At 43.3% G+C, this 25338-nt stretch overlaps 1 protein-coding gene across 1 annotated transcript; it reads right to left on the minus strand.

Annotated features, from left to right (window-relative positions):
• Positions 1 to 23222: 23222 nt before the first annotated feature.
• On the minus strand, positions 23223 to 24113 carry LOC148092152 (GTPase IMAP family member 7-like). The gene has a single exon (XM_087821313.1). It carries the CDS (start codon positions 24111 to 24113, stop codon positions 23223 to 23225), a length of 891 nt encoding a protein of 296 aa, XP_087677439.1.
• Positions 24114 to 25338: the final 1225 nt, after the last annotated feature.

Below are 25338 nucleotides of genomic sequence, written 5' to 3' on the forward strand. Positions count from 1 at the left end.
AACAGTTCCTTCTTTCCTATAAACTTGCTACTTGATTTCACCTCCCCTATTTCCCAGCACTTCTCCTCAACTCCCCATTGTCAGTTTCATTCTCGAGTGTTGTTTTTTTCCACACAAATATGAATGTTTCAAGTGCTTCCTCAGCTCTGGTACTAGGCACCCTTCCCCCCTTCATTCAGGGAACTATTGCTTTGAATGCCCTTTGTAAGTCCTCTGTAGCCTAGACCTTCCTTGGAATTCTGAACTTTTATATCCCATCCAGCTTCTCCATTGGGCAAGTTGTGGGCATCTCAAACAGAACTGGGCCAAAATGTAACCCTTGACCTCCCCCAGCCCCAGCCTGTCCTGCCTCCAGATCATATAAATGACTCTGTCCCCATTTCAGTAGGTGCCATCGCCATTATGTGCACCCCTATGTTCATTGCAACGTTATAGTAGACAAGATACGGAAGCAACCTAAGTGCCCATCGATTGACCAGCGGATAAAAACTCTGGTACCAATATACTGTGTAATATTACTCGGCCATAAAAAAAAAAGAAAATTTTACCATTTGAGACAGCTTGAATGGGCCTGGAGAGTCTTATACTCAGTGAAATAAGTCAGTCAGGAGAAAACAAACACCCTGTGATTTCAATTATGTGGAATCTAAATGACAATAGAAATTAAACCAAAACAAAGCCGAAACAGACTTTTAGATTCAGATAACAGAGTAATGGTTGCCAGAAGGGAGCAGGTTTGGGGGCCTTGGTGAAAAAAGGTAAAGGGATTAAGAAGTACAGATGGGTAGATACAAAATAGTCATAATATGCAAAGTACAGCATAGAGAATATAGTCAATTATATTGTAATATCTATGTGTGGTGCTAGGTGGATATATAATGCAATCTACTCAGCTATAAAAAGCATGAAATATTGCCATTGGAGTGTATCACGCTAAGTGAAATAAGCCCGATGGACAAAGGAGAAGAGCCATATGATTGCACTTGTATGTGGGACATAAAAACAGAAAGCAACAAATGAACAAGACAAACAGACAAACAGAAACTCATAGACACAGACAACAGTATGGTGGTTACCAGGTGGAAAGGAGGTTGTAGGGAGAGATAGAAAAGGTTAAACAGGATTAAATATATGGTGGTGGAAGGAGACCTGATTTTGGCTAGTAAACATACAATACAATACACAGATGATGTATAATAGAATTGTACAGTTGATACCGATGTAATTTTATTAACGAATGTCACCTCAAGAAATTTAATGAAATAAAAAAATAATAAAAGAAATAAAATTACTACCTTGGAAATGAAAAGGGATATATATTATTCAAAAGTATGAAAAATAATCAGCAAATATATCTTAAGCAATAAGGAAATAATAAAAATAAGAGCAGCCTAAGAACTGGGAGAAAGTGCAATTCACACATCTTATAAAGAACTTGTAAATATATTTGATAAAGGACTGGCAAAGAGAAGATTATACAAAGAATTCCTACAATCCATTAATAAAAAGACAAGATAACCCAATTTAAAATGGGGAAAAGATATGAATAAGCACTTTTGACATAAAATATACCGTATGTAATTAGAACAAAGAATTGGTTGAATTTTTGCATATGTATAGACCAGTGAAACCATCACCACAAACAAGATTATGAGCCTATGGGTTTCCTCATGCCCTACAGTAATCCCTGCCCACCCCACTTACCCTGCCACCTCCCCAGCCCCCCCATCCAGCAACCACTTGTGTGCTATGAGCAGATAGGCCTGGCAATCATTCCATGGTGTGAACATGTGAGGGGCTGAGGCCCAGACTCAGAGCTGACATCTTCCACTTCTGTGGAGGAGATGATGATGGTGTTCAGCAACATGGCAATTTGCTGATTCTAAATCCCAACTTAGGAAGAATTTTAGAAAATCAAGATGCTTTTTAACAGGAAGAAAGAGCTTGAGAATCATTGATTGCCTAAGACACTCCATTTTTTTATATTTGTTTATAAATATAGATGAGACTGCTCTTTTAAAAGCTTATGTTGGTTGGAAACCTCCTGGAAGTAATCTCAAACCGGCCCCCATAGTTCCTTGTACTATTCTCTTTGTGTGTAATAAAATGACTACTGAATACTCTATACCGAGCACCCTGATTAATGTTTTGTACATGATCTCATTTACTCCCCCAAATAGCCTGCGAAAATGCTAATTTTACTTTTCTAACCTTTTAAGCAGGAATATTGATGTGGCTGGAAAATGTTGAGACTCTTGCCCAAGGTCACGGTGCTAACAGGTTCTGGGCAGAGCAGGGATCCAATTCTAAGTCTGTCTGACCTACGCCTTCCCTCCTAACGCTGCACACCATGGCCTCTTCTCGGTTTCCTCTCAGGCCCATGACTCTAAACTCCTATCACATCACAGCTGCATCAACACAGGGCAGGGAAGAGGGGCCACACTCCTTCCAGACAGGGAACTGGCAGGGAGCCTGTGACTAGGGAAGCTAGCAGGAGGGTTTCACATACACTGTTCCTGCAGAGCAGCCCACCTCCTCCCCACAGCACCCTCCTCACCTCATGTGTCACTTTACTGGGGACACATCTCGTCTCTGCTGAACAATGGAAAGGATTCAGCAAACTGCAGCCTAGGTTTCCTCTGCCCTTAGGGACATGGGCAACCCCTGGAGTCCCCACACTCCCTGGGATCATGCTTCTATTTCAGTAAAAGGAGGGAGTTAGAGTGGGTGGTCTCTAAACCACCCGTGTGGTCTCTAACAGCCCGGCCGGGCGTGGTTCAGTGGTTGAGCATCAGCCTAGGATCCAAGAGGCTGAGGTTCGATTCCTGGTCAGGGCACATGCCTGGTTGCGGGCTCGATCAATAACTCTCTCATCATTGATGTTTCTGTCTCTCTCTCTCTCCCTCTCCTTTCCTCTCTCTGAAATCAATAAAGATATATTTTTTAAAAACAACCAACAAACCAGCTCTAACACCTGCCTTGGGGATACTAACTTCCACTCCAGGGCAAAGGAAGGCTCATCAGGCAGTTCTCAATGTCTGTCCCAACAGCAAGTGCATGAAGGGGCACCAGTCAGTACACGTGTCCTGCAAATAGGAGACGTGTGGCATTGTGCTAATAACACTCCTGACTCCCTCGACTATCCTCCATACTAGCCTCCGACAGCACCCTCCCCACCTGGCACTGTGCTGCTGGCACAGTCCCTGGTCCCTACTCAGACCATAACCCACACCCTGCACCCCCTGGACCTCCCGCCATCACAGCTTTACTAACTGGGGCCGACTCTCAGCCATACTCACCTTCTTTTGGACCAGTTGGTGAGTTCTCAAGATCTCTCCAAGAAGACCTTAGAGCTGGTGCTTTTAACTGTGAGGATAAAGTGTGCCCTCTGGACCCATTAAACCAGGAAGCTCAGATTGGGAGGAGCCAGAGGAGAAACATTGCCTTTATGACACGGCAATATTGTCCCTTATTTTGTGGGGGCCTCCGTTTTGCCAAGTTGAAACCCTTTCCTCCATGTACCCAATCTCACACCCAAATTTCCAAAACTATATTCAGTATTTTGACTTATATTGATGGATCCACAAGGCCCTTATTAAATGACCTGAATCTTGCCCAGAGAGTGAGGCACTGTGCCTGTCAATTTCCAGGGTGCAGTGGGAGCCTGTGGGGTGATTCTGGAAGAAGGAAGTCTGGCATGTGACTTGGTGGATCTTCAGGTGCTCCCTGGTCATTGTACAATATGAGTTTTGAGTCTAGTATTTCAGGAAGCTCTGAAGTTACTCCTTCAGAAATTAGGACTTGGGTACAAAGCCAAAGGGGTCTAGACCATTGGGAGCCAAAGTAAAAGGAAGAAGAAAAGGCCTGTAAAAGACTTCAAGTGAACACACAGCCTGTTTTTTTTTTTTCCTATGGTTCCTGCAAGGTTGAAAATCTGCAGGACCTGACAAGTAAACATGCACCTGGGGAGTAGATGCAACTTTCCCTCCCAGCCTTCCCACCTTCTCGCCGGCCAGGCCCAGGCAGAGGCAGCTTATCCTAGATTCACCAGTGGATGCATCCAACAGGCTTTGGAAATTGTGTTCAAGTAAGTGGCGCAGGCTGTCAAAGCTCTCACGATGGACAAGATGTTCTAGTTGTCTGTTGCATCACTGTAAAACACTGAGTTTTTTAATTATACATTTTGGTTCAATAGATTGAGAAACTGGATTAGTCCATGCTCCCTTCCTGACTCCTTTTCCAAAGTATCTTATCCCCCCCTCTAAAACCCCACACAGCTGCTTAGAAAACCCCTGAATTCCAGCTATTTCATGACGCCAGAGGCAGAAGAAGAGGCTGCTTAGGACAGGAACCAGGAAAGAATTCAGAGGCTGTTGGGTCCATCTGGTCTTTTCAGTCAGTTGCCCTCTTTCTGGGATTTTCAGTTTGGTTTGTACAGCTTCTGCTGTTTTTCCCTTTTGGTTTTAGTTAGAAATCTCTTGCTTCATTCCAATCCCCCCATAAAGATATGTTCTTAACTGCTTTGTTATAACTGGCAAATTCTGTAAATACATCCTTAACAAGGAACTAAGATACAACTCCCATGTGTATCTCAGCATATCACAGGACCGTTAAACTGTTTTGTTCTTCATAGTCCCCTCCATTTCCAAGGAATGAGTTACAGGGTTACTTATTGTACAGGGTTACAATTCAGTTGTTCGTAGGAAAGTATGGCTCCTCCCTCAGCCACAGTGCTCTCCTGCCTCACACCCAGCTTACTCATCACTTAAAGTTGTGGTCACAGCACAGGCCAGAAAGGCTGGGTTACAGGGCCCACATCCCCTTACTTGTACCTGCTGAAGTGTTCAGAGGACTGAGAGGAGAAGGCTGGGCCAAGAAGAAACCTCACCATGGATATCACACTGAACTATGCTCAGGGTTTAGTTCAGATCCTTCCTAGGCTGGTGCTGGCCTGAGGATGAAGTGGAGGAGCTTCCTGTGTCTCCAAACCCTCAGCAGTTCCTGAGCAGGCACAACACTGAGCACTATGACCCTGACCTGAGCCAAACGAAATAAACTCTTCTCTCTGTTGGGACTGGTGCTCATGGACGGTGGCATCTTTCAAATTCAAACAATGACATTTTCAAAGCTTCACTGGTGAATAAACAGCTGAGCAGCCTCATTGTTGTTGTTTTTTAAAAAATTTATCTTCAGTGTTGAAAGTAATAAAATGTTCCCTTTTCCTCCTCGTTGATTCCTGTCGTTCCCCCCCCCCAGGCGTACACCTCCCCTCAGGCCTTCATCACACTATTGTCTGTTCTTAGGTTAATTTCTCCCCACCCTCCCACACACCCCTGCCTTCCCTCTTAGATTCTTCAGTCTTTTTCTTGCTTCTGTGTCTCTGGATCTAATTTATTTATTGGTGTATTTTTGTTCATTAGATTCCACATGTGAGCAAGATCATGTGATACTTGTCTTTCTCTGACTGGTTTATTTCCCTTAGCATAATATTCTCTGGGTCCCACCATGCTGTCTCAAAGGGTAAGGGATCCTTCATTTTTACAGCTGCCTAGTAGTCCATGGTCTCAATGCCCAAGAAGATGTTTGATATGGATTTCACTCACTCTTCCTGAACTTGTAGAGACTTGTTTTGTGTCCTAACATGTGGTCTATCTTTGAGAATGTCCCATGTGCACTTGAGGAGAATGCATATGGTGCAACTTTGGGGTGAAATATTCTGTAAATGTCAGTTAAATCCATCTGATCTTGTGTGTCATTTAGAATCACTGTTTCCTTGTTGATTTTGGTCTGGAAGATCTATCCAGTAAAGTCAGTGGGTTGTTAACGTCCTCTGCTATGACAGTATTGCTGTTGACCTCAATCCAATAACCTAATGTTCCACATTAAGGCAGTGATTAAGGCAGCAAACTAAACCTACAGCAATCACAAGAAGAATACAATAAAGAGTAGGTGGAAATCAATAAACTAGAAATAGAAAAAATATAAGATACTAACCAAACCAAAATTAGTTCACTGAAAATATCAACAAATTGATAAATATTTAGCTAGTTTGACCAAAACCATATGGAGCCCTCTCCTGGGAGCTCAGTGGATTCGAGCACTACAAAGGTTATGGGTTTGATTCCTGGTCAGGAGACAGACAACTATCAACCAATGAATGCATGAACATGGAGAACAACAAATTGTTGCTTCTCTCTCTCCCTTCCTCCCTCTAAAAAAAAAAATCAATAAAATATTTAAAAAACCCAGATCTGGCAATATATTAAAATGATCATACGCCATGACCAAGTGGGATTTATTCCAGGGATGTAAGGCTGGTATAATATTCACAAATCAGTAAACGTGATACATCACATAAACAAATTGAAAATCAAAAATCACATGATCATATCAACAGATGCAGAAGAAGCATTTGACAAAATCCAACACCCATTTTTGATAAAAACTCTCAGTAAAGTGGGAATAGAGGCATCATACCTAAACATAATAAAGGACATATATGACAAACCTACATCCAACATCATAATCAATGGGCAAAAATAAAACAATTTCACCTAAGAACAGGAACAAGACAGGGGTATCCTCTTTCACTACTCTTATTCAACATAGTACTGGAAGTCCTTGCCACAGCGATCAGACAAGAAGAAAACATAAAAGGCAACCAAATTGGAAAGTAGGAAGGAAAACTGTCATTATTCATAGTGGACATGATATTTTATATGGAGAACCGTAAAGACTCCACCAAAGGACTACTAGATTTAATAAATGAATTTGGCAAGGTAGCAGGATACGAAATGAACATCCGGAAATTAGTGGCATTTTTATGCACCAATAATGAACTCTCAGAAAGAGAAACTAAAAAACAATCCCATTTACCATTGCAACAAAAAAACTAAGATACTTAAGAATAAACATCCAAGGAGGTAAAAGACCTCTACTAGGAAAATTACAGAATGATGAAAAAGAGACAGAGGAGGATATAAACAAGTGGAAGAAAATACCGTGTTTATGGATTGGAAGAATTATCCTCATTAAAATGTCCATACTACCCAAAGCAATCTATAAATTCAATGCAATCCCTATTAAAATACCAATGGCATATTTCACAGATCTAGAACTAATACTCCAAAAATTTATATGGAACCAAAAAAGATCTCGAATAGCTTCAGCAATCTTGAGAAAGAAAAGCAAATTTAGAGGGATCACAATATCACATATCAAGTTATACTACAAAGCCACTGTAATCAACACAGCCGACCACTGGCACAAGAACAGGCATATTGATCAATGGAACAAACAGTGAACCCAGAAATTGACCCAAGCCTCTCAGGACAAAGAAGCCAAGCCACATAGTTGTCGTCAGAATTTTCCTGGAATACTCATAAAAATGATAAATTTCTAAAGTTATTGAGGTTCCCTACCCAAAAATGTCTTGAGGTTCTTTCTTTGCCATCTCCCAGGAAAGCAACCTTCGTTCTGACCTGGAAAGACTGCCATGGACCATGTAAATAATCAAGGTACCAGGCGGTTTTTCCAAGGGGTTTTATCAGCTTCCATAGTCAATCTTAATTTTGTTGTTGTTGTTGTTTAAAATGTAACAGATGTCCCTTTTTCTCCCCAACGACCCGTTCCACCCCAAATCTTAATTCTTTAAAGCTTTCTGGTGACATTCAGAGTCTAGGCATGTCTCTCTCATATATGACATTGCAGTCAAAGGCTCAGTTAATAAAAAGTTTCCACTCATGACCTGTTATAAAGAGAACAGATTCTTATTGGATTCATGCAAACAGACATGTTGTTAAGAAAGTAATAATAGTCACGCAATAAGAGTTTTCAAATTCTGGAGGAATCAAGTAGGGAGAAGAACACAAATTCTTTGATATTACTTATCAAGGTATAATCCACCAAATTGCTCTAAAAATCAAGTTTCCTTACATCTGGAAAGGAACAAAAAGATTTAAAAATCAGTAATATTTTGAACAAAGTCGTAAAAATTATAATTATACTCAGTTCATTCCGTTCCATAATCAATTTTTATTGAACCTGATTATTTCATGGTGAGATCTTAGGAACAGTTGTTTCTAACCTTACCAATTCAATTATGAGCAGTCAATCAATTCTCTATATGTCAATGTTTAAATAGAAATGTGTAAATCCTAGTAGCTTTGTAAAAATTTAAAACTTTATTTGTTGAATGAAACTGATGAGGTATAGAAAATATATAGAAATATCAAATATATGATATTTCTGAGAATATTTTAGATGAGTTCTGCCTAGTCAATGTACCATAGACTCTCTAAATGCAGCTTTAATACGTGCTATGTAATCTGTATTTGTAAATTAACTGGGTCAGACCACAGCTAGTGAGCCATTTCAGCACCAGTAAGTTATTGAAAATGAGAATTTACCTCATTAAGGAATAAATTGGCTGGATATTCAAATGTTTTAAGGTCAATGTATTATTTGAAAGACACCAAATTTCTGGGGGAAAAAGTTCTTACTAATAGTATTTTCACAGCTTTACAATGGTAGTTTTACTCTGCTTAAAATTGTATGCAGCCTGGGCATATCAAATATATGATATTTAAGAAGCGATAAAGAAGCCCTAGTCCTAACTCTAGTACTATGAAGAAATAATTCACTCTGCACATTAAAAAGAAAAACATCTATTCTTTCAATAGCAAATTATTAAAAGCATTATGTGGGACAATTTCTATTGAAAGAGTGAATGCTTTATTATTTGTGCAGTGTTGAAATTTACTACAACCCTGATTTCCTCTTGAACACAAATCAGGCCTTTTTAAATATAAACATTATATGTATTTGGTATTCAAGTAAAATCTTCTCACAGTTAATGACATTTGAAAGGTGTGCAAAACTGCAAAACTCGTTGTAATAGAAAGTGTAAGGTCAGAAGGGTGGACGGCTGACGGCCAGCTTCTCCTGCACACTGAGGAGGGGCAGTCGCCCCTGCTGCTCCCACAGCCTGCATCAGTTCCCCCATTACTCCCAGGACTTCAGCAGCTCCCAGGCCTCCAGGAGGAAGATTTAGGGTGTTTAAAAGACTCACTTCATTGTGTTTTCCTTCTTCCTGAGTTTTACTGTCTGGGAGAGGAGTGAGAACTTTTTTGCCTCTTTGAACCATCCACTTAGATCTTTTCTGAATAGAATCCTTATTATGTAACAACGGGAAACCTTCCACTTAAGAGATCTCATCCCAATTACCAGGCCTTTGGCAAAACATTTCTAATCAGTTATTGGCTTATAGATAGAAGTCAACGGGTCAGCTAAACTATGGCCTAAAGGATTCTCTGGTAGACCTGAGACTGAGCCACCCATTTTATTTTTTAATTTATTTTATTTTATGTTATTTTATATTATATTTTATTTTATTTTATTTATTTTTCAAATCCTCACATGAGGATGTTTTTTCCATTGCTCGTCAGAGAGAGTGGAGGGAGAGAGGGAGAGAGAGATAGAGGAAGAGAAACATTGATGTGAGAGAGACACATCTTTCAGTTGCCTCCCACACCCTCCCCAGCTAGGGCCTGGGATCAAGCCTGCAACTGAGGATCATGCCCTTGCCTGGAACCAAACCTGGGACAACTTCGGCCCACAGGCCGATGCTCTAAACACTGAGCCAAAACTGGCCAGGCCTGAACCGCTCATTTTAAAACAGAAACAAACTCCAAAACAAAGATTAAGTTCAAACAAACAAGGCCTCTCAAACCAACCCTCTGGTATTTGAACTTATCTCACGCCAACAGATTACCAGGATTGGCCTTTACAAGGTCCAAATGGCACAAAGCCCAAATGGAGGAGACAGAGGTGTCCTAGAATGTACACCTGTTTGACTTTCCCAGGCTTGGAGTTTATCAACTCCCCCAGTGACCATTTCCTTCTTCCAATAAAGTGTTTATAGTCTGCTGATACCCTGAGAGGACTCGTAGGGAGAGTCTCCAATATCAGAAACTCTGGGCAGCTGAGTCAGCAATAATCCCAGATCCAGAATGTCTGAAGGTCAGAGTCGACTGCATTTGAAGTTAGTTTATAGAACTCTAGAGCAAACAGGCTATCTAATTGCAGCCACACATTAGTTAACAGGTCATCACTTACAGAAATAATGTTAAAAGAATGGTGAGGTTGTTCACAAGATGAGTAAATACAATAGCAGGGACCAGAGGCCAAAGTTAGGGGACTTCATTCTTCTCTCTGGATGGAAGGGAGCCAGTTGCACATCTGGGGCCACCTGACGACCAAAGAGTCACAGTCTGAGAAGATGACACCAAACAAGTCAGACTCAGCGAGACCCACCTGACAGAGAACTCAGTGGTCTGCCCAGAGAATGAAACAAGGAACCAAAATGCAGCTCTGATGTGGCCACCACTGGCCAAGAGGGAGAGAAGGCAGTCTGTTTCCTTTTTGCAAAAAGTAAATAGAATAGCAGGTAGTGGTCCCACATCCTGAAACAGACCACCCTTTCCTCTTGTGAGAAGAGGGTAATTTATGAAGTATCACCCAGAGCTTCTCCCTCCAGGGTTGGGGGTTAAGCCCTCCCTCTTTCCAGAACGACACCAGTCAGCTTGGTGCAGTAATGCCCAGGGCTGCCTGTGGGACCCTCCTTGTGACTTTCAAAATCTCCAGTATAGAAGCTAAAGGCTACACAACGCTTCCTACATGTTGTTACTGTGGAAACCAGCTAAAGAACTGAATTTCAAGTTTATAGGAATTTGGGGAAAAATAGACAGGACTGCGGCACATGATTGAGAATGTAGAGGGAAGCTTGAGGAAGTGATCTCAGAAAGTTCCCTCAAAGAGCAAGAGAGATTTGGGACTCTCCATGCTGTGGCAATGTCCCTTGAGCCCAGTTTCTGCAAATCTCCAAACGGTAGGGTGACAGATATTTAGTGAGGGCCTCACGCACCCTGGGAATCTGAAAGAAAGCGGTGAGCAGGGAGGAGCCCCTGGCACCCACTCTGATGACAGCATGTGTTAGTCCACTTGGACCACAGGTCATGAAAGTACAAGACAGTAAGTTAATACTCTGTCCCGGGCATGCCCCGCATCTTAGGTGTAAGTCCCACTGCTGCCTTGGATGAGATGGAAACGTTTCCCTAGGAAGGTCAGGCACCAGTGAATTCTCACAGGGACTATTCAGCTGGCTGAGTCCTCTCTTGTAAACAGGGCTCCGTGGATTGTCCCGCTGTGTTCTCAGCATCACAGGGAAGGGCCTGGAGACATCCTAGCTTCCATTTCGAATAGGTCTGTTGGAGGCACCTCTCACAGACACCAGAGAGGTGTCATTGGACAGCCCCCCAAGTTGGATGGACAAGGTTGTTCCCACCATTGATTCTTGTGTTCTCATATAAATAAATTTCAATGAGAAAACTCCAGATGATTGCGCTGTCGTGAAACCAATTTTATTAAAGCAAGCACCATTATTCTAGAGGTAAGGTGGATAAATCTATACATGTGGCTTATGAAGCACAGAGGGGCTCTCAGCTAGACTGAAGGGTGAGTTGGGTGGGGGTCTGAGGCCTTATACTCCCTCCTGCCTCTAGGTTTCAGAACCCCTCTGCTGAATATTCTGGTATACATTCGTTCTCAAGGTCCTTTTTGACTTTGCTGTGGCCTTCCCAGGACTCATGAGAAGCACCTGGCAATTTTATCTTGCCAAGCCCCCAGACTGCTGGCTTCTCTGCTTAGGGAGTAAAACTGCCCTTTTCCCACTTTCCCCTTCTCCCTTCCTTTTCTTCATTCTCTTGTTAGGGAGGCTTTTAACCATTTGCTCTCAAGTGTCCTTGGCTGGGAAGATAAGGCTTGTTATTGAAAAGCTGGCTGCCAATTGCCCACTTTGTTTGGCATTGTTTCAACTTCCCTATCTCAGTTCCCTATGCCTCCTACCCTGGAATTTTCCTAGCTCCTTACTGCCCTGTATCAGGCCTAGGTTAGGGTCCCCCAATGAAGGGCCCTCCTACGAGATTAGAAACATACGCAACAGAGGAATACCGGTGTCTGACAGCTCTTGCAAACAGACAACAGTCGTGCCTCGTTATCTGACTTGTCATACCTAAAGTGACTTCAATTTTTGAATCAAATGCTGTGTATCAGTGGAGGTCGATGAAATGTTTCTGGAGACAATCTAGACAAATAGAAGCACGATCCAGGAGTGGAGGAGGCTTGGTCCAGTAATTCTGGGGCAGACAGAGTGAGACTGGAGTATTAAGCAGATGCTTCCATTATCTGACATGTTCAAAAGATTGAAAAATATCTGTACCACCAATTTGAATTTCCCCACTGAGTTCATAACATTTCTTCATAGCTTTGGGAATTCTTTAAGACCTACAATACTATTTGGGCAGTGTCATATATCACACTTCTCGTGTAGCTCTAAAGAATAATATTTGCAATTTTTTCAAATTTTACATCAATTGGTGTTTATATTGTTCAGAAGTTCTTGTCTTTAACCCTCCCTGGTGTTCTCAGTGGTTAGAGCATTGGCCTGTGCACAGAAGGGTCACAGATTTGATTCCTGCTCAAGGACACATAGGTGGGTTGCAGGTTCAATCCCCACCCCTAGTCTTCCAAGGGTCTGAGTCTATTCACTGAGTCCAGGGTTTCCTGAACCTCCTGTCTTTGGGAATTATCTAGGGGATCCTGTAAAATGTATGTTTCTTAAAGATTTTGGTTCACATATCTGTACTTTTAGAACATAAGGACCCCTGCCCACCTGTGATTCTGAAGCACTAAGTCCACATTCTGCTTTTCTTCATGGGTTACACCTCCCTGTTTCTGTGTATTTCTTTGTATATATATATAGGCATTTTAGATAATATAGTGTAGGAAATCAGGATATTGACCTACCTTCTGTATTTCTACAGCTCAATTTGCTGTTGCTTACATGTTCCTTTAAAAACTTAGCTGGACTCTTCTGGTGAACTTTATTTCCCTTGCATTTGGAAAACTCTGATATTGTTTTCAGAGGGTGTAACCTTGAGATGTCCCCTAGATGACAATTGTTTTAGCAGTGCTCTGTTTGATTGTCTCTTTCCTTAATCTCTTTGTTAATCTGTGTGTCTCTATTGGTATTACACCCAGCTGTTAGGGCTAGTAATTACTAGCTGATTGTTCTCGTTTTAATTAATTAATTTACTTATTTAAAAGTGTATCTATTGTTGAAAGTATTACAGATGTCCCCTCCTCCCCCCCCCCCATTGACTCCTACCTCACACTCACCCTCCAATCCCAGGCCTTCACCACACTATTGTCTGTGTCCATGAATTATGCATATACCCTTATAAATTTTTGGTTAATCTCTCTCCACCCACCCTTGCCTTTCCTCAGAGATTCACCAGTCACTGGATCTATTTTGTTCTTCAGTTTATTTTGTTGTTTTTTTTTTTTGTTTTCTTTGACAATGCCTTTGTGCATAATTGACTCCACAGTTTGATATAATTCAATTGGGTTTTCCTTTTAAGGGGTGGTTTTTGTGGTCAGTCTTTCACATTTTCTCTGAATCCAGAAGGACCATTTGTATCTGTCTACTTTCCTGATTCTCCCTGGTAAATTTTCTGCCTGTGATTTCTCTGGAAAGTCTCTTGTAGGATGATCAGTCTCCTCTAAATTACTTATCATTAAAATCATCAGTGTTTTAAAAAAAAACGCTTTGAACTTCCCACACTTTGCTTCAAATAAAGTCATTTCCTTTGAGGAGAGCTTTGGGTTTCTCTGTAATTATGGACTTCTTTTCTCCCTGAACAAAATGTCTGAGCCACAGCTCTATGCTCTGAGCAGGGGATGGTATCCTCTGGTCTTCTCAACCTGCCTCTCCCACTATGGACCCTTCATCATATGAGGGAGCTGGCGTGTGGGCAGCTGGTCTCCCTGGATCCTGAGCCTGTGGTACCTGCGATTGAGCCTCTGCACTATGAATAGAGAAGCAGGAGGGTGAAGCTGGCTGCATTCACCAGTTTAGTCTTGCAACTCAGAGTTGGAAGGCATGAGAAATGCTGCCAGCCTGCTCCTACTGGCAAGGTAGCAGACCCTTGATGGGTAACTGTAGGGAGAGGGATCCCATTCATTTCACCACACCTGCCCAGAATGGAGTTACCTTCATGCTGAGCAGAATGTCAGTAAGGGGGAAGAGGAAGGCTGGCTCAAGTACCGCACAGACTATCACTCTACTTACTGAGATTTACTACATTTAAAAAATAAGTAACATTTCCTCATTTGCTATATGACCTTAGTGCAAATTTTAGAGCTTTGAATTAAAAATAAATTCACCACTTAGGGTTGTTTCACCAGTAATAAGTCTGCAGGGTTCCTCACAATGCTGTCTATAGGGTTCCTCCCAATGCTGTCAACAGGTGGAAACTCTGTCAGTAATTTTGGATTCAACGTGGCTACCCAGCTAGCTCCCTCATATTCCTCCCTGCCGAGTGCATGCATTTTGTATAGTTCACTTTTCCCTTTTTGTTGTCTTGAGTGGAGGTGGATGACAAATTGCTAAATGCGGGCCCAAGTGACAGCTGCCAATGCCTTCAGGTTGCTGTCTTTAGCTGAAGTCTTTGGCTTTCCACTGAATGAGATATGTTATACTCAGAGGACAGGAGAAATGCTGGTGTCTCCTTATAATTCCAAATAATCATTTATGGTCTCTCCCAGATCAGGCATGAGTCTTTTAATTCTAATTTTCAAGTGATATTTCTTCATGATCAACAATATTTAAAAACAATGAAGTTGCTCAGCTATCAAGTCACCAGTGAAGCTTTCAGAACTTCATTGTAGAATTTGAAAGATGGCAACATCTGTGAGCACCAGTTCCAATTTAGGACAGAGTTTATTTTGATAGGCTCAGGTCACGGTCAAAGTGCTAAGAGCTGCCCCTGCCCTGGAGGAGAAACTGCTGACGGTTTGGAGCCTCACAGGAAACTCCTCCACTTCATTCTCAGGCCAGCACCAGCCTAGGAGGGGTCCAAATCAGACCCTGAGCACAGTTCAGTGCGATCTCCATGGTGAGGTTTCTTCTTGGCCCAGCCTTCTCCTCTCAGTCCTCTGAACACTTCAGCAGGTCCAAGTAAGGGGACATGGGCCCTGTAACCCAGCCTTTCTGGCCTGTGCTGTGACCACAACTTGAATTGATGAGTGAAACTCAATTAAGAGAATGTGAAGCAGGAAAGGGCTGTGGTGTAGGTGGGATGCCTGCTTTCCTGTTTACAGCTGAATTTACACTAAACCACCCTGTACCTCATTCCTTGGAAAGGGAGGGATTATGAGGAACAAAACAGTTTAACGGTCTTGTGATATGCTGAGATATACAAGGGAATTGTCCTTTAGTCCCTTGTTAAATATTTATTTACAGCATATCTCAGTAGTCATAAAGCACTTAAGAACATATCTTTATGGGAGGATTGGAATGAAGAAAAACTGTAAAGCTAAAACCGAAAGGAGGAAATGCAGATAACAGCAGAAACTGTGTAAACGAACCTGAAAATCTCAGACATAGGGCAACTGACTGACAGTCCCAGATGGACCCAGGAGCCTCTGAATTCTTCCCTCGGTTCCTGTTGGAAGCAGCCTCTTCTTCTGCCCCTGGCATCATGGAAGGGCTGGAATTCAGGGGGTTTCCAAGCAACCTTGTGGGGTTTGGAGGGAGGGGAATAAAAAGCCTTGGAAGACGATTTAGGAAGGGAGCAGAGGGTGTCCTGAGAGCAACAGAAAACTGTGGGAGAAAGACCCCTGCTTCTCTGCCTCTGCCTTCTTGGCTGTTGGTTCCACGTGGTAAATGGAGCTGCTGTCTGTCCCTGTCTGTAACTGTGCATCGTTCTGATGACCTGGGGACAGACAGCATGGGAGCAGAGGGCCCATAGTGATGCTGCTCCTTCACACCAGACCCCTCAGGCCAAGAGTCCCAGGACTGGTCTCTGCATATGGTCTTCCATGAGGACCCTGAGCAGTGTCACAGGTTAATCACCACAATCACCCCAAATCTGTGAGGAAGTGTGGGTACGCGGCCAGTGCTCAGGGTTCTTACTGGTGGGAGAGTCTTGGACTTGTTCTCATGGGCAAGGCCCAGATATTGGCGTGTGATGTAGTTCCTTGGGCGACATCCGACCTGCATGATCTGACACTTCCCCATCTTCTCATCTGTAGAGATACCGGGGTCAGAGGGGTGATAGTTTGTCCAAAGCCATAGACCCGATAGTGGCAGAGACAGACCCACTCACTTTTCCTGACCACATTTCAGGTGTTAATGGCAGACACCAGCGCTGATGTGCTATGATGACAGTCTGCTCTGAAGCTCATGGGACAAAGCAAGTGTCATTGGGCTAATAGAAGGGGACACCCTGTCAGACAGGTTAGCCATCCTGTGCTGTGGCTGAGGCAGGTGGCTCCTCAGTCAGGTGTATTTAATGCATGAAAGCTCATTTCGTTTTATTTTGTAAGGGGAAATGGCTGCCACTAACTTCATTGGTGAGAAAGAAGTGATATCACTGATAGCTTTCAAGTGTAAAATTCTATGATATGCCCTACGTATATTACATTGTGTGCCCACCACTCCAAGTGTAGTCTTCTGCCTTCACCATATATTGGACCCTCTTTTCCATTTATTCCCCACCCACACCCTTCCCTTTTGTGACCACCATACTGTTATCTGTGTCTGTGAGTTTTTGTAAACCTATTCTTTTGTGTGAATTTGTTGTTTTCTGGGAGGGCAAGGTCGACTTTTGCTGGTGGGCCTGGAGTGAGCTCTCAGGCAGAGGTGGTCTCAGGACCTGCTGGGCTCACACCCACTGGCAGTCTGCCGGTTCCCCTTAGCAGTCCAGGAGTCCTTCGTTTCCTCTGTGTCTGTCAAAAACGAGCAAGGCTTTGATTCTGTCTAGGTGTTGTATTCATTGTTGATAACTGATAAGTTCTGCGGTTAAGGGCCTGAGTTCAGAGAGGGCAAAAGTAAAGAGGGTGGGTTGGGGCACCTCTCGGGTGTAGAGTCCTGGGCACTGACAAGTTTCTGAGAAACAGGGTGAGGCAGATTCAAGGCCTCCAAGGAACCCAGCAATTCACCCTTCCATGACCTCCACGGTCCTTCTGGTCCACATGTGGAGGTGGGGGTGGGGCAGCTACTCTCCAAACCCTAGCTCCTGCAGAAGGGGAAATCTCTGGGGTGTAGAGATGACGGAAGGCGAGGAAGGCAGGAGAAGAGGTGGAGGATGGAGTGAAGTGTTGTGTGAGATTCCAGGGCTGCTGAAACACCGCACCACACACTGAGCAGCTTGAGGCCACAGAAACTTATGGTCCCATAGTTCTAGGGGTCCAGCATGAAAAGGTTGGCAGAGCCCCGCTCTCTCTGAAGGTGCTGGAGATGATCCTCCCTTGCTGGCTCCCAGCTCCTCCCGGCTCCTGGCAGTCCTTGGAGGTTCTAGCCTGGTGGATGCATCCCTCTGATTTCTTGCCTTTTGCATTTTACAAGGTGAAACCAATCTGCACCCCCAACACTCTGCTTGGAAACCTCCTCAGCTAAAGACTCAAGTTCATCACCTATAAGCTCTTCTTTCCACCCAGCAGCACAACACAACTCAGCAACTTCTCCCAATTGTGTATCAGTGTCAACTTTCCTCCTGTGTCCAGTAACACAGTCCTCACTTTGATCTGAGATCTCACCTTTAATATTCAAATTCCCAGCAACAGTCTCTTCAAGGCAATGTAGGCCTTTCTGTCAGATGCCTGCTCAGAATTCTCCCAGTGTCTGTCCATCACCTAATTCCACAGCCACTTCCACATTTCATTTTAATGATTGTTTACAGCAGCACCACACTTGCTGGTACCAACACCAACCCTATGAAGCAAATATCCTTTTAAAAGATTAGAAAAGTGAGTTGCAAAGAGGTTAACTTATCCACAAGTGGTCGACTGAAAATCCGTCTCCCCAGTATAGCCATGTCCTAATCCCCAGAACCTGTGAGGGTTACCTTAATGCAGATGTGATTAAATGAATGATTTTGAGATGGGGAGATTATGCCAGTATTTCTGAATGAGTCCCAGAAGTAATTACAAAGGCCATTAGAAGAGGGAGGCAAGAAGGTAAAAGGAGGAAGGCAATGTGATGATGGCAGGAGAGCCTGGAGTGATGGGGTCACAACTAAAATAATCTGGAAGCTTCCAAAAGCTGGAAGGAGCAAGAGTTGGATTCACTCCTGGATCCTCCTGAAAGACTAGCCCTGATGACACCTTCGTTTTACCTCCGTAAGACTAATTTCAGGCTCCTGATCTTCAGAACTCTAAGAGAATTAATTTGTATTGTCTCAGGCCACTAAATTTGTAGTAATTTGTTATGGCAGCAAGAGTAACTGAAATACCAAGGTTAATTGTTTGTTTGTAGATGAGTCAGGACAGTGTCAGGAACCGTTCTTTTCACCTCCTGCTATTATTTCTGCATTGTCGTAATAAATTTGTGCTTTGAATTTCTATAGATCGTAGCAGCAGAAAAGCCCGAAGTTCTGCCAGCAGACTCTGATTGAAGTTAAATAAATGTGTTTTAATAACCCCCAATGTTTTTAAAAGTCCATATATATCCACATTGCTCTGTGTGTATGAGGTAAAGAACAAAGAGGAAAAAGGAGTGAAGGGAAAATGTCAAAAAGGAAGCCGTGTCTTTCTCAACATCCATCCTCTTGCTTCTGACTATGTGCAGGACCAGCATCCTGGAAGAGTTAGAGCAACTTCACGGACTTGCAGGTGGGGACCGGCAGCAGAGAGACAGGTGGCTCACAGCAGAGCTGGAAGTGGAAAGGAGTTCTTACTGACAAGGAGCATGGCCAGGTGAACAGTGCAGGAGACAGACGAGGCATCTCTCCCCCTATCACAAGTCTTCTAGAGGGAGGTCACCCCTAAGGTAGGGTTCAGAGGTGGGAGCTGGGTTCTAGATGCTTCTCATGGTCAATGGCCTCAAGGCTATTACCACTCAAGACCTGGGTCCTATGCCCTGTAGCACCTGTGGATTCTGTCTCAGCCAGTTCCCTCTTCCCTTTAGGGAACTGAAGAGTGTACCTGAGCTTAATACCTGGAGAAGCCATTAGTTGACCAGAAAATCATCCAAGGCAGCTTTTGCCTGAACAAGGTTCATGCAAGGAATGTGGAGAGTGAAGTGAGATTGGCCAGTGGTGGAGATACCTTGAGCAGGAGATGAAGTTCTGGCTCACCTCTCAACTCATATATATGCAGCCTGTCAAGGTGAGCTTCCGGGGTTGGTGAACTGTAGGGCTGCTCAGGGCTCTGTGCTTAGAGTGGCCCCTCACATGGTGTAATGCTCTGTAATGTCACCTTGGAATTTTTCATGGTTTTTGAATGTGGGACCAGGTATTTTCCTTTTGTGCCAGACCTTGCAAATTAATAGCTGGTCCCGATCTTTAAATTTTTAGAAGTCAAGTGACTCTTTTATTGGCCCTTTCTAGGTGACACAAGTCATTAACAGCAGTAATTGGTCCAATGACATGGTCATCAACACCATCATTCCCAAATCTAGCTGCTTCCCTCCATGGGTAGCCACCCTATTGTCCACTACTTCCTGCCACATCTGGTCCTCTTAGTACCTACCCTCAAGCTTAAGCATGGACTTATCCAATTTCTCAATCTAGTGAACCAAAATGTATAATAAAACACTCAGTATTTTATGGTGATGCAACAGATAACTAGAACATCTTGTCCACCGTGAGAGCTTTAACAGCCTGCCTCTCACCTAAACACAATTTCCAGAGCCTGTTGGATGCATCCACTGGTGAATCTAGGACAAGCTGCCTCTGTCTGGGCCTGACCTGGGAGAAGGTGGGAAGCTTAGTAGGGAAAGTTGCATCTATTCCTCAGGTACATATTTACTGCTCAGGTCATGCAGACTTTCAGTCTTGCAAGAACCATATGAAAAATCCTGAGAGGCTATGTGATCATTGGAAGACATTTTTCCAGGACTCGTGTTCCTTTATTTCACTTGGCTTCCAATGGTTTAGACCCTTTGGCTTTGTACCAAAGTCTTGTTAATTTTGAAGGAGTAACTTGAGACCCTCCTAAATACTAGGCTCAAAACCCATATTGTACAATCACTAGCGAGCACCTGAGGATCCACCAAGTCAAATGACCAACTCCCTTCTTCCAGAATCACCCTACAGGCTCCAAGTGCACCCAGGAGGATGGAAGACACTGTTCCTGGTCTTCTATAACCCAAAACACTGAGTATACCTTTGGAAATTTTGGTGTGAGACGGGGCACTTGGAGGAAAAATGTTTCGACTTGACAAACTGAAGCACCCACCAAATTAGGGGCAAGATTTCTAACTTCTTTAGGCCAGCAGTTCCTCCACTGGCTCCAGTCAATTTGAGCTTCCTGGGTCAGTGGGTTCTGAAGGCACAAACACTTGATCCTCACAGTGAAAGCAAAAGCACCAACACAAAGAGCTTCTTTGGAGAAATTCTGAGAACTCATCAACTGGTTGAAAAGAGAGTGAACCTGGCTGAGAAGCGGCCCTGACTAGTGGAGCTGTGAGGGCAGGAGGTTCAGGGGGTGCAAGGCATAGGCTCTGTTCCTAGGAGAGACCAGAGACTATGCCAGCAGCACAGCGAGGGGTGGGGATGGTGACAGAGGCTAGCGCTGAGGGTAATGGGGGGAGTCAGGAGCAGTATTAACACAATGTCACACATCATTTATTTGACAGGACATGTGTGATGACTGGTGCCTCTTCATACACTTGCTGTTGGGACAGACACTGAGGGCTACCTGACGAGCCTTCCTTTTCCCTGACCCCAAGGCAGGTGTTAGAGCTGGAAGGCAGTTTAGAGACCACCCAGTCTCACCCCCTCCTTTTACCGAAAAAGAAGCAGGACCCAGGGAGTGTGGGGACTCCAGGGGTTGCCCATGTCCCTAAGGGCAGAGGAAACCTAGACTGCAGTTTGCTGAATCCTTTCCATTATTCAGCAGAGATGAGCTGTGTCCCCAGTAAAGTGACACATGAGGCGAGGAGGGTGCTGAGGGGAGAGGGTGGGCTGTTCTGCAAGAACAGTGTATGTGAAACCCTCCTGCTAGCTTCCCTAGTCACAGGCTTCCTACCAGTTCTCTGTCTGAAAGAGTGTGGCCCCTCTTTCCTTTCCTCTCTTGATGCAGCTCTGATGTGATGGGAGTTTAGAGTCATGGGCCTGAGAGGAAACCGAGAAGAGGCCGTTGTGCGCAGTGTTAGGAGGGAAGTCGGAGGTCAGACAGACTTAGAATCGGATCCCCGCTCTGCCCAATACCTGTTAGCACCGTAGAGCTTTTATTCTTGTGTGTGTGTTTATTTTTTTCTTTTTTCTAGTTTTCTAGTTTTTTTTTAATGTTTCAATCTTTTTAAAATTTTAATTTTATGTAATGAATTTCTTTATTTATTGTTCAAAATATTAGAGATGTCTCCTTTTTTTCCCATTGACCCCGTCTACCCAGCACCCACTCCCCTCCCCAAGCCTTCACCACACTACTGTCTGTGTCCACGGGTCTTGCATATATGCGTACAAATTTTCTGGCTAATCTCTCCCACCTCCTCCCACCCCGTCCCACCTTCCCTCTGAGATTCTTCAGTCTGATCCATGCTTCCATGTCACTGACCCTGTGTTGTTCATGAGTTTATTAAGTTCTTTAGATTCCACACATAAGTGAGACCATGTGATCTTTGTCTTTCTCTGTCTGGCTTATTTCGCTTAGCATAGTATTCTCCAGGTCCCTCCATGCTGTCCCAAAGGATATGAAGTCCTTCTTCTTTACAGCTGCATAGTATTCCATGGTCTAAATATACCACAGCTTTTTTACCCACTCATCTACGGAAGGGCACTTGGCTGTTTCCAAATCTCAAATATTGTAAATTGTGCTGCTAGGAACATAGGGGTGCAGATATTCTTTCTGATTAGTGTTTCAGGATTCTTGGAATATATCCTGTGGGGAGAATCTTAGGGGACAGTTTCAGTACAATATTCATCAGCTTTCCCGGTGCATTTTTAATATGCTGATGCATCAAAATAAGCATATAGAGGAGTTTTGGATTGTTCTTTGGTCTGGTTTACTTTTACCTTAGGTCTGTCTGGCTATAGTGGGATTTTGTGATATGTTCCCTGACTTCATCTGTCTCTGCGTTGAGCTGGCACAAATGGCATTAATTGGGTTTTTGTGTTCTGCTTCCCAGACCAGGGTTATTTAACCTATGTATTCTCTGGTTAGAGAGGAGGTGTAAACCCCCTGCTCGCAAGTGCCCTTGGTTGGGGAAGACAAGGTCTTGCTATTCACAAACTGGCTGCTACCTGCCCAAACTGTTTGGCATTGTTTAATTTTTTATCTCAGTCTCCCCATTCCACTTGCTCAGGAACCTTCCTAGCTTCTTGCTATCCTGCCTCACAGGGACCACAGAACCATCTTGCTGGAGAAGCCTGCTGCTTCACTAACAAAGTGCTCAGAGACGTGGACTGAAATAATGTACATCACCAGTGGTGCTAACACAGGACGCAGGCAGGGTTTCTCATTTGAATTCTCTACGTAGTGTATGAGTGCCTGATTATGCCAATTTTGTAACTTCTTCTGTTTGTTGGCATTGTGGGTTTGGTGGGAAATGAGCTGGGAGGATGCTTCTGGTTAGCTATCACTATATAACAAACCATCCCAAAGACTAGTGGTTCAAAGCAATAACAATCATTTATTTTTCTCATGCATATGCAATCTGGGGGGTGGGGGGGAGGGTACAGTGGGGATGGATCGTCTTTGCTCTTTGTAGCGTGATCTGAGGTGGCCCAGTTGGCAGCTGGAGAATCTGCTTCCGTGTTTCCTCACTTGTGCAGCTGGCAAGTTAGCTCTGTTGGCAAATGAAAGACCATCCAGGGGAGTGGGCCAGTGACTTCCAGTCCTCTTCACCTGGTCTCTCGATGGGCAACTTGGGTTTCCTCCCAACATGGCCGCCAAGATCTAAGGGCACATACCCCAGAGAGCAAGGAGGCATTCTCCCTATCTCACTTTAGAAGTCACAGCCATCCACTATTTGTCAAAGCAGCCCCAAAGTCCATAGAATCTCAAGTAGGGGACACAGATCCCATAACTCCACAGAAGGAAAAACAAGCTAAGATTTCAAGAGCAATTGGTGGGACAGAAGATACTGCTATAGCCATCTTTGGAAAATACAATCAATCGCATTAAGACATCATTATAGGTTAAGAAACAAGGAACTAACATCATTTCCACAACTTTTGCCAGGTATTTTCAAGCATCTTCTTGAACAGATTTACAAGATCTTCAAATATATTGATTTCAATTTCTTTCTTTCTGTTTTTAACATCTTTATGGTAATTTTCCTTTAGGAATTTTTTCTTTTTCTTCATTTCTTGCTCTGATATTTTTTTCTGATTATATTCCTCTTCTACTAGTTTAATTTCCTTCTGTAATTGATCAGCACGTTCTTTCTTCCATTCCTCTAGTTGACGTTTCAGCTTTTCCTGTACGTCCTTGTAGATGGTATCAGAGAAGTGAGCCCCTCCATTCTTCTGCAGCATTTCCTCTATCAGCTCCACCAGCTCCTGCACTTGAGCTTCCTTCACAGCCTTGCTTGCACTTGAGCTGTTATCGAAGGCACAGTAGCGGTCCCCACACTCCTTGATGATGTTTTGTAGTTTCGCTTCTGCCTGTGCTATATACTCATCCAGTGTCTGGTCCTCCAAATCATCTTTGCGAGTGAACAAGATGATCATGTGCTTCATGGCCGACTTCCCAAAGATCTCCTTGATGAATTCAACTGTTCTCTGCTCCTCCTCAGTGTAGCGGCCCAGACGCACAACCAGGATGATGGCATGAGGCCCAGGGCAGGAGGCAATGACACACCGGCTCATTTCCTCACAGGTGGTCAGCAGTTTCTCCTTGGTGTCAAAGAGCCCTGGGGTGTCCACAACAAGAAGTTTCTTCTCCATCCATTCCCGCGATGCTGTCTGACATTTCTTGGTAACAGCACCAGCAGCAATTTTAGATTCAAATTCCTTTCTCCCAAGGATGGTGTTTGCTGTCGCACTTTTCCCACTTCCGGTTTTTCCCACCAGAACAATTCTCAGGGTGTTGTCCTGAAGGTCATCCATGTTCTATCAAGAGGCTCTGGGGTGCGGATACTCACAGGACCTTCGTGAAGGGAAGGAGAGGGGAATAGGGTCAACTTAGCTGGTGGGGATCATTCCCAACTCTCTTTTCTTTCTTATTTGCTCCCTGAAAATTTGTAGTGTACTGTTACTCATTTTGAACCCAGGAGGACAGAGAGATGACAAGTTCAATTACTATGGAAGAAATAATAAAGCTGAGTTTCCCACAAAAGAGTCCAAGGCTCAGGTGCTGTCCCAGGAGAACTCACTTCCACTTTCAAAGATCTGGTCATCTCCACGCTATGTGAGCTATCCCCAATCACATAAAAAAGAGGAAATATTTCAACTCTTTGGCTCAATCGAAAGTAATATTGATGTAAAGCTAACATAGATTTCACCAATAATTAAAGCTACAGATGTGTCTCATTTGGAAATGTTAATACAAAAATCCTAAATAAACCATTAGACACTAAAAATTAATACACCATGATAAAATGTGATTTATTTCAGTAATATTAGGATGGTTCAATGTGAGAAAATTCGCTGTTATATTCCATTAATAGATGAAGAGGAAAATTACCTAGATGAAGAAAAGACATTTGACTGAATTCAATCCTGACTCATGTTTAATGAATTTCATAAAATTGGAATTAATAGATACTTCTCTCACATGATTTTATATAACTATAAATTTGAAATTTTTGTCACCACTTTTCTTTTCCTGCAGGTGAGAAAGAGTGCATTATACAGTTAAAAGTGCGTTATAAAGTTAAAATAATGAATTATAAAGTTCATATGGATGGAAAAAAGAGAAAGTTATTTGGCACCATCAAAAAAACCCAAACACAACAACAGAAAACAAGGAGGGAGGACTGGCTCTCCCAGGAGCCAAGCACCGTAGTTTCTATGACTAAAGCAGTGTGATGTTGGTGCCGAAGAGAGAGGACAGTGGAACAAAACAGAAATTTCAGAAACGGACCAAATTAATCCTACCGTGTTCATTTAGATTCCATTCCATTGTGTTACAGTTACATTCAGGACGGCAGCATCTCACATCAATGGGGAGGAAGACGGACTAATAAGGCAGCTCTGGGGTAACTATAACCATATAGAAAAGGGTGAAGCTGCATCCATTGCCTCCTGCCAGTCAAATTCCAAATCGATGGAGTAGGCAAAACTTTTGGAAGAATTGAAATAGAGTGAATAAAAGGACTAATGAGTGTGGTTA

The sequence above is a fragment of the Miniopterus natalensis genome, chromosome 10 (genome assembly GCF_054644295.1).
Source record: "Miniopterus natalensis isolate mMinNat1 chromosome 10, mMinNat1.hap1, whole genome shotgun sequence".
Lineage (NCBI taxonomy): Eukaryota > Metazoa > Chordata > Mammalia > Chiroptera > Miniopteridae > Miniopterus > Miniopterus natalensis.